This window comes from Monopterus albus, unplaced genomic scaffold, assembly GCF_001952655.1.
Source record: "Monopterus albus unplaced genomic scaffold, M_albus_1.0 scaffold52.1, whole genome shotgun sequence".
NCBI lineage: Eukaryota > Metazoa > Chordata > Actinopteri > Synbranchiformes > Synbranchidae > Monopterus > Monopterus albus.
In genome coordinates this window covers 726,346-737,165 of record NW_018127932.1, presented here as the reverse complement: position 1 = coordinate 737,165, position 10,820 = coordinate 726,346, and the positions used below count along the sequence as shown (strand labels likewise).

The 10,820-nt window shown below is 41.1% G+C and overlaps 1 protein-coding gene across 7 annotated transcripts in view; it reads right to left on the bottom strand.

Moving 5' to 3' along the window:
• The window catches only part of LOC109961139 (Kv channel-interacting protein 2), a 138,206-nt gene that overhangs the window by 18,354 nt on the left and 109,032 nt on the right, over nucleotides 1-10,820 (bottom strand). The window contains exon 1 of one of the 7 annotated variants that reach the window (XM_020601780.1): nucleotides 1,681-2,302. The exons of the other annotated variants lie outside the window; for them this stretch is intronic. Within the exon in view, the coding sequence (XP_020457436.1) occupies nucleotides 1,681-1,786 (106 nt within the window). The 5' untranslated portion in view covers nucleotides 1,787-2,302. Of the gene's footprint in view, nucleotides 1-1,680; nucleotides 2,303-10,820 lie in introns of those variants that run through there. 7 annotated transcript variants of the gene reach the window in all.

The following is a 10,820-nucleotide window of genomic DNA, read 5'->3' as shown; positions in this document are numbered from 1 at the left end:
TTACCATTGCAAACCTTTCCATATAGTGTTACTTTTGTCATGGAAATGTGTTAAAACAGTTCTGTAAAAGTACATATAAGCAATAACAAACTACTAACTGCTGTCAACTCATGTCAGCAAATTGATAACCTGACAAAGAAGCAAATAAAAGACACACCAACACACAAGAAGCCAATACAAGACTATACTATGATGGTAGAAAGGTCAAGCAGAACGAAAGCATCTATTTATAAAATTGGAGTGAAACTGGAAAGGGCGGGGGACAGATTACTAATGGCTATTATTAAAGATGTGTCCATTTTACAAAGGCATGGCCAAAACAAATCAATTGATGTCTCATAATAGTGTTAACAGTAGCCTAGTTTATAAATATGTGGGATATACAGTATGCTGCTTTTCACATGAACATACGGTGGCACACACAGTGGACAGGACCTGTGTACTGTATATAAAGTGTATGTCACATGCCCTTATATGAAGTGTGCATTGGTTCCAAGCCCTTCGGTAAGTTCTGTCGTCTGGACTAAGTTTCTCCATTAAAGAGAAAATTCATTACCCAAAGTACTTAGAAGGGAGTTGGCACAAACACACATCAGCTTAGTAAGTCTGCCACTTCTCATAAAGAATGGTCAAAAATGCTGATGCTCACAGTATAATGGGTGTATAAATGGGGTTCACTGTGTGCGCGCGCGCGTGTGTGTGTGTGTGTGTGGCGTGCTCTAGCATAGACTTTGGGTTTCCTAGGGGAAATTTTGTGAAATGACAGAGCTGTTGGCACACCCTGACTACTGGGTACAGTTCAGAGTGTGCATCAGGGTTGAAGAATGGCTCTTATATTGTAGTATCCAGGGGAAAAAACTCCCAGAACATATACTTAATCTTTGTAGTGGCTTTTACATTTAACTGAGCCAACTGCATGTCTGCTCTTTAGTGTACAGGGCACTCTGGGGCAAAGAAAAAGAAAGCAGTGAATGGAGATAAGAATCCCATCTTTCCTGCTGTCACTATGTGAGTGTCAACAAGGTAAAGCAGATCGGACTTAGGAGGGATAAGACACAGATCATTCAGATATGGCAAGTCAGTGTCAAAAAATTTATTTAGTGAAACACATTTGAGCAAGATTTAGTTTGCCAAATCACGTCAGTCCAGAGCCGTTACAAAAATATATTGACCTTTGATCTGCAGCAAAGAAAATGAGTCATATTTATTCTCTTGATACAGCTACATACAAAGGTTACAGGCCAATGAGAGCACTGAGAGTAAAGCTGACATAAACTCAGTGAGACAAATGGCTGTACACAGCACTCAGACCCACTCTGCCCATAGTGTTATCGATTAAAGGGTAAAAGCACACACCCCAGGGGAAAAGGGAAGCCTCACACATAGCTAAAGTTACTCTGTGTGCGTGTGTGTGTGTGTGAATGTTTGAGAGACAGTGTTGCATGACCCACAGTTGCACTGGCAACTCACATCCTCAGACAGGACTGCAGCCCACCAGGACCAGAGGGAATGGACACTGCAGATGAAGGTATCAGCTAATGCGCGCGCGCACACACACACACACACACACACACACACACACACACACACACACACACCCAACACCTTTAAAGTCTCTAAACTCTGTTTTTACTGGGCCATAATTGTCCTGACATTAAACCAACAAATCTCAGCCATTACCTTCCCCGCCGACTGGCTCGAACAGCCCAAACTGTTCCAGGACTTTGATGAAGAGACCCATAACCACCAGCACAGCAATCATCTCCAAGCCATCCAGACTCAACATCTTGGGAGACCACTGTATGTCATTGCCCAGCACTGTGCCACTGAGCCAGGTCGGGTCGGGCCGGGCCGAGTCCGGCCAGCAACACAAAACCTGTCCAAATTCACCCAGCCTGAGTAGTCTGACCAACTTTAGCCTCCCTGAGTCTTCCACCTACAGTACTTCCTCAGTTTTATCCACTTGATCCAATATAGTACTCTACCTTGAGACTGATGATCAAAATATTTTAGAAGTAAAAAATAAAGTGGCCGATGATGTGATTTGGCTTGATGGGTGTTTTTCCTCTGTTCCCCAAAACTTAGCTTCAGTCAACCCCTCTTATTCCCTGGTGGAGGCCATGCTGTTAGATCTACAGGCTGCAACACAAAGCTCCAGACTGTCACAGCACCTGGGCTAAGTTTTAAGAGTTGTTTATCCTTTTCTCTCTCTTTCTTCTTCCAGGCCACCGTCAAGTGATGGAATCTGGGGATGTGCTGCGTCTGCTAGTCCTTTGGCAGTGGTTGTCAGGAAGCGAGTGTTGTGTGGGGGAAAGAGGGAGTGAGTGAGGGAGAGGCAGCAGATCAAGAGAGGGGGAGACGAAGAGTAGGAGATGGCATAGAAAATGAGAGAGAGAGAGAGAGAGAGAGAGAGAGAGAGAGACAGACATACACACACACAAAAGCACAAATTGTTTGGAGGGGTGAGAAAATTAAGGTATGTCCTCCCTCTCCAGTGACATTACCTTCATTGATTTGCCTAATGTGGTTTCCTTGGTAACTGGAAGAGAGTTTGAAGCCAAAATTAACTGTTGGAAAGAAAATATATCTATGCCCATCTGAATTCAAGTCCCAGCTCAAATGTGTTTTCACTGTATGGAGATCAGCTCATTTGTTTTGCAGCCTGTATGTCTGCAGGTCGATACAATGCCTTATTAACTTTTTAAATGTGTTCCTATCAGAGCTCAATAGATTTTTGGCTTTGGTACAGAAATGTAAAATCTAGGAGACAAGTATCAGAGATGAGAACAAAAATAACAGCCAAATGCAGTATTTTTAGTAGCTGTTGGATGTCATTGTGTTTGAGAGATAAAACAGTTAATAAAACAGCCCTCTTACTTGACTTGATTATTACTTAGGAAGGAGGTATACAGATTGACTTACAATGAAAGCCAAGCACAAAAGTTGCTCATTTGAACAAGTTTTTGTGTAATAGTTCAGTGCATTTGGTTACTATCATGACATCCTGACTTTTATTATAGTAATTTATTATTAACCAGTCTTGAATGTACGGTGTAGAAAGTGTTAGTTACGTTTTAGTTGTAAGAAATCATTTGGGTTGTATCTAAAATAGTTCACTGTTCACCGAATGCCATTTACACATTCCATATATCGGTCCAGTTAGCTACTACTTTCATTTTGATAAAGAACATGAAGCCTAATTCAAAGAGTGCATTGTCTTCCACTTAGGGCAAAACGCCTCTTTATGAGCTATACACATACAACTAGTTTTAGTGCAGTAGTACAAGAAGATGAGAATGCTAATCTGTTACAGAAATACAGTAGAGCACAGTTGTGGTGAGTCAGTGAATATGTGGCTTTCAACTCATGTGTGTTTCATGTTTTTTCACTTTCTTATACAAAAAAAATACCACATTTGCCTTCATCTCCAAGAATGCACTGAGTGATTTGGTTATTTCCAGCATGCTAATCCCATGTCAATCACAAGAGGAGGTTAAATTATTTAAAGCAAAAAGAGGAATAAGTACAGGACACTATTGTTAGCTACCATCCAATGCATTGCCCTTCCCCACACAACTCCCAGTGAGGGTATCACTTCACCTTATGAGACAGAAATAACAGAATCAGATAAAAAGGTATGTTCCCTCTTTATCCGATCCTCCTCGTGCGTCTTACTTTGAAGAGACAAAAGGTTGAGAGAAGTAAGACAGAAAGGGTTTGACAAATGTGCAGTGTCTCCATTCACTTCTGCTGTTTCTCTTTGTTGACATTCCAGTTCCTGGGCTCTACAGCAGCAAGCCTCATTATGGAGACATCTGTTACACACACAGCAACACCAAGGACCATGCTGGTCACCCTAATGTCTACTCACACACATGCACACAAAGACACGAGTACACACACACCACACTCACAAGTCAAACAAGGTGGCAGGAAACCCAATTGTATGTGATGTCGCTCTTCTTGAAGGTGCGGTGTGGAAGCAAACAAACAGAGCAGTTTCCCTTCACTCTCTGGTAGTAAGGTACACTGGTTGTATTGATGCTGTGCTCAGAGTGCAGATATGTAAACAGAGAAACAGTGAACCACACACTTTGAAAACAGAGAGAGGAAGACAAATCTGAATCAAACCTGGTGGTTAAGCTGTTATTTGAGGAGAGAAACAGAGAGGTGGAAGGAACGAGGGACCAAGGCAGGTTGTTGCATGAGACTTGGTGGCAGGGGAGAGTGACAAGAAGCAAGAAAAGACACAGAAACAAAACAAGAGGGAACAAAGAAAGGACAAAATGAAGAGCCAGAATGACCAAGGGCAGACCCCTCTGTGTAACAATCTGCAAAGCAGGGAGGCAAGAGCCATCTATTGTTTATTATCTTCCAGCATCTCGTCTCTCCTGGAGGATTTTTCACCTCATTCTGCCTGTCACGACAGAAAATTGGACCTGCAGATGTGTCCTCTACTCCTTTGCATTTCATCCCCCTACTTTCTCCTCTATCCTTCACCAAATTTGCACAAACAGGAATCAGATAGAAGAAGAATTTTTAGGCTGATAAGACCGTCTCTGAAAACGTTTCATTTTACAAGGAAAAAAAAACATTAAGTTAAACATTTTAGTGCAACAGGTCTGTTTTCTGTCTTAGTTTTCTGAAAAACTCTTTCTGTAGGTTCAACTAATGAGCAGACAGTTATTTTTTGGATGGTCTGAAATAACTTTATGGACATTTTAATTGTAAACTGATAGTTTTTAGTCTTTTTTTTTATCAAAAAAGGAAGAAAACTAAATGTAAAGAAGCAACAATTAATTATCGGTATTTGATTCTAGTATTCTAGTTCTGAGCTCACTGTAGCTCTTAGGGAGGGTTCTCTGATATGACCTCAGATGACCAGAGTCTGTGTTCTGAAAACAAAAAACACAAATTGACTCACTTTCTCTCTCTTCTGTTAGGCTCCTATTGATTTTTCCAAATTTCTTCTCCTGCTAAATATACTGTGAGAGACAGATAGTCAACTGATAGGTGCTAAAATTCGGAGTGTGGCGTTCACCTTTGTGCTGATAGGTTCATGGGAGGTGACGGACATGAACGGCTTTATTGACTCATGTCTCAGTATTTTTGTGCCACATGTATACGTCAAACTTAACACCTTGGGGGAATATTATGGATCAGTAATCTGACATTTGAGCTTAAATCACCTTAGCCAGAGAGACTGTGACTTCATGCAGTAGAGAAGGGTTTAGGACAGAATTCAGGCCTGTGGTGCTCTTACCTTCTAATACATAGTAGTATAAGATAAGCTACTACAGCTGGGTCTTGCCATTTTGAACCTTCCATGTTTCTTTCTCTAATCCACAGAATGTGCTATTTTGAGAACATGATTATTGATCGCTGTCTCGATAAGACTTAACTGACCAGGCATAAGAAAGAGAAACTCACAAATATATATATATACATACACACACACACACACACACACACACACACACACACACACACACACACAATACCACAGGCACACATGGCACATGCCTACTGAGAGGAAGAGGAGCTCAAGAAAATGATTACAGAGATTGAGCTCACACACTTTCATGTTACACAGTGGCATCATGCAAAGGCTCGAATACAGAACACATTTGAAATCGGTAACAAGAAAGATATCTGGCCAAATAATGTCATCTTTAAATGTCACACTATGTCACACAAGCTGAGTCATGCAGACAATCAGTATAGGTATATTACAACGTGATAGAGAAGGCAATCTAGCAATTTTTAAATCCTGGATCAGCTGGGACATCTAGTGGGCATAAGGGGCAAGCACTTTCTCATTGACTAGTATTGGCATGTTCTTTTTATTTAATTATTTTTTTGACTGTCTCTCCTTTTGACCCTTATCAGATGCTTATAAATGAACATCTCCTTACTAACATAGCTCACACACACTCATTTTTATCTCTACTCTAATACCATCTGTTACACCACTGATAATTTGGTTTATCTCCTATAGCTTATTTTACACATATGTTCTTCTCAGTCACTTTCTTTTCTCTGTCAGCCATATTAATGCTCTACTAAAACGGCATAGACATCAACATATTAATAATTGGTCCAAAAATGCAGTACGGGGTCAAAAAAACAGTTGAATCCTGCTTTGAGAAAGCTCGTAAGACGTTAGGAATGTTGACATGAGGATGAATGCATAAAACCCTCCAATGCCCTCCTCAGAGCTTCTCAGGGTGACCACAGGCTTATAAGCCCTCATGCCCAACACAGCGGAGTGATCTTGAACACTGGGCAGCGTCTGATTTTGTGTTACGAGACAGCTATATTCAAATGATTCAGTTTCCCCTCCTTCTATCAGCGTAATCACACACACGTTTTTCCAATGTACTATGTGGACCGATACACATGAACAAACATGTCATCATGCACCACCTGCTTTGATAAGGTGTGTTGTTTTCCCCTCGTGATCTAGCTTACCAAAAAAATAAATAAAAAAAATACCTGCCCCATTATAAATGAACTATTCAGGAGGTGTGAATGAGGCTCTTTACATCACTCATTTATATATAGTCTGTGCACTGACAGTAAGTTTTACAAACAACCATTAGTTGTTGTTATGCCCCATGGCAACACACAATACTTGTGGAATAGCAATATACTGTAAGTAGGCCAGCACTGCATACAAACAAGTGCAGCTCCAGTAAATGACAGCTTATCTGTTAAGAGATATAGGGATGAGAATGTAGGAAATTTCCAAATTTTACCTCTGCAAGCACATACAAAAGAACAAAAAGGGTTCAAATGAAACAATGTATTATTTACACCATGAATTAAATGCAATGTGAGTGAACCTTGAATTTCATAGTGCCACAGAGCAAATGCTGGAAGGCTAGAAACCTACTGGGAGAGAAGAAAGAGAATGGGAAAGAAGGCTGTGAGAGACAAAAGACAGACCAATATACTGGAACAGAGAAAGGTTCATCAGAAAAACACAGGAGTCAGTCTGCAGAAAAATACAGAAGGTGAAGCTGCATCAGAAAAAACACAGGCTACAGAAAGGAATCACAAAATAGAAATATACTGAGAAAGTCACTTTTCTGTGGATGTTCAGCAAAACAAGTGTAGCTTCAATTGACCTCCACTAGAGGCCAGTGCTCTGCCACTGGCTTCCTCTTTCACAGACACAGTTGCATACACACACAGTCTTGAGTATACAGTGAATGCTCAGGTTGATGGACCTATGTGACTTTCAGATGTATCCATTAAACTAATAAAAGCATGCTGCAGTTCTGAGTTGGTGCCATGTCTGTAAGCACCATCTCATCGGCCGATCCTAAGTGAGCAAAGAATATAAACTGGCATACAGTCGAGTGCCCCAGTGCTTGGCCAGATAAAACAACAAGTGAAGAGTCATGCAACTAGAACTCGAGCAGTACACTGCCCTGTTTCAAAAGTGCAGCAAAGGCCTGACTTCAAATGCATGCATGTAGAATACAAAACAAACTCCATGTTACAACATCTTCTTAATGTGTCACCTCCTCTGTTGAAGAAACCAACTGTCAAGTGAATCTATCATTCATAATTCTGACTGACTTATACAGGTCAAGTGAAAGATAAATACTCTTTCTAGGCTTCTTGCTCATCCTTTGATATCTAAACGAGTGTCTGAGTGGTCAACAAGACAACAGGACAATGACAAGCACGTGGAGCTGATGCTATGCTATGCTGATTCAGCAGCCAATCAAAAGGCACAAAATGATCTGACCCATAGCGAAGGACACATCTGTCTGTTCTGTGCATTCAAAAGCCCTGCAAAGTCACAAAGGGTGGAAAGCATACCACTGTTGGACACACATAAAAATGCATTTAGGCACACAGTCACATCCAGACAATATCAGGAGTTCATACCTGCACATAGGAAACATCTGTTTATGGGCCAACAAACATGTATGTGGAACTGATTATTTACACAAGGGAATGAAATTTACAGTAATATAGACAATTATGGAGGTACAGAATGGGAGGGGAGAGGAGAGGAGAGGAGAGGAGGCTGTGATTGTCTCTGACAGCCAGACCCAGTCAAGTGCTCTATTGTGTTAAACCTGCCAACTGTCACCAAAGAGAGTGAGCAAGAGAGAAATAGACTGACAGAGAGGGACAGAGAGAGAGAGAGAGAGAGAGAGAGAGAGAGAGAGAGAGAGAGAGAGAGAGAGAGAGGCTGTCGTCATGCGCACGACACACATCATCAATTCCCGGGTCTGGGTGTGCACAAAGCCAGACACACACACACACGTGCTTACGTACCCCATCTATTTTCACTCAGCTCCATGTATGGGTAAAAACGCCACAGCCAGGCATTCCCATTCCATCTGTTATATTGTGAATGGCTGAATGTATTGATATACATACATGGTAATACACATCCAAACACATGCAGTGCAGTGTGTATTTCACCACAGACAATTGTTTCTGCAGTGCGGCCTCTCTGATATTACCAGACCTTGAGAACATGACAAACCTCATTATCATGGTCATGCAGGCTATGGCACCCATTAGTATTCTGCAGAGCAGGCAAACAAACCCACACATACAAACACATGCACATACACAGAGTAAGGTTATTTCATAGAAGAGCTGCATATGCCTCCCAGAGGATAAATATTTCTAATTTATTTGCAGCTTCTTTCCCATCTTTGAAGTAAATACAGTATACTGTACTCCATTTGTGTGAAGAGATTTCTATTTCTGGGTGGGATAAACCAATCCTTACCCTCAGAAATATGATCAGTCATAATCATGATCAGCTATTGCTTTCTAGTTTTCTTACTGCTCACTGTGTTGTCCACTTCTGTGACCCATGGACTGGCCTCTGTCCAAACATAGCCTTACTTTAGCTGATGAAAATTTAATTATATTAAACATATTTGTATTTAGTAGTATATGGCCATGCAGAACCCAGTACACTAGAGGGGAATGAAACATGGTACTGCTCAACACTAGACTTTCCCCAAAAGGGGTGGGGTTCAATTCCAGGATGTACATGTTTTCCACCTAACAATATTGTTTTTGTTGCTAAACTGAACCAAGCAGTTTGTGTGACAAAATGTAATGAAACCGTTTCATAATAGTAACATCATGATGATGGCAGTTTCCGTGATGACACTTGCAGTCATGTTTATGACGATCTCCATGAACGAAGTCCATAAAGCTCATGACTTGTGTTGTTAGCAGAGTTCTTGCCATTACAGTACGCCTGCCAGCATAGGAGCACTATTTCAGGAGAAGGTATGGGGTGACAAAAGAGGGAAGGCACAAGCCACCACATGGGCTGTATAGGCTGGAGGACTTGTTGCTTTGTTTCTGCCTGACTTAAGGATAATACATCTAATTTGATTGTTTACATTAACTTGCAGTTTTGCTCCAACTCTTTATAATCACTTTGTGTTTTATCTAAAACTATTTGCACTGTTTTACAATTATTTTCAATAAAGCTTTAAAGGCCAACTCCTGTCTTCAACCTTTACCTCACTCCATAACAGTAGCTGTAGCCCTGTATGCTTACTGAGTGCAGAAGAATTGGCACCACTACATTTAAGAGGTTTTTTTTTTTTATTTGACTGATTTTAGGTTTATTCAGCCATGCACACCTTGCTATGCGTGTATGTGTGTATTCAAATATCATGCTGTATGCTCTACAAGAAAAAATGAATATGACAAAACCAGACTTTGTATTGTATTAAACAGATAACACAAAATGCATGAACCTTAAATTAAAACCCTTGAAACACATGGTGAGTAAGTATTCCTGTAAAACTGCAACAGAGAGAACACAAACATACACGCGTACTCTGTTTCACAAAGGCAGGCAGGAGCACAGGTCATGACGTGTTACGCAGTGTGGAGTGGGCCTCCACAGCTATAAATAGCTCTGAGAGGAATCAGATTTGGAGAACCGGAGGTGGGAACTGATGAGCTCACACATGCCCATATGTGTGTGTGAGAGCGCATGTGCACGCACACCGAACAAAAGGCTCAGATCTGAGAAAACAGAGATGGAGTCAGAGTGACATCATGCAGACTCCCAGACAGAAGCGCAGACAGAACAGCAGGAAGGAGGAAGAACAGAGCGGGAACAGGCTGAACAGACCCCTGACAGGAGTGTGTGAAGTGGTATCAAGGTGACCACCTGGTGAAAAAAACTGGGGTTGGGTGGACTGTGGTGATGAAGAGGAGGATGATGGATGATAGATGGATGATAGAACTGGTGCATTTACTAGCTGTGATGTGAAGGACGACGACAAAGGAACCCAAATAAACCAAAGAAGTAATGCACACTTCTATATTGTGTGACATGTATAAGTGTCTAATATTCAAGTTTGCTTTGAGCATGCAGCCTTCAAGGACGTCACAGTATTATTACTACATAAAACACGTAAAACACTTTGGTATGATAGATCGCCTATATAGTGTAAATTCAGATTTATGAAGGAGAATGATTTGAATATGTTTGACTTTCACCAAGGACACAAAGATGGAAGACAATCAAGAAACTGGACAGTTACTGTCCCATTAAAAAATGAGGCATCCATCATCTAAAAAAAGATATCATGTACACAAAGTGATAGCTGGCATAAAGTCAGGCAGCTACATGAAGATTGCTAAAGCTAGAAAGTGTTGTATCTCTTTCAGGCAGTAAAAGGAGCCAATCACGGCACCATTTTGCCTTTTACTGTACACGCCCTTTTGTTACCTACAAAATCAACCTGGATTCACTGCACCGCAGTGGTTCCCAGTAGGAAACAAACATTGTACAATCTTTGTAGATT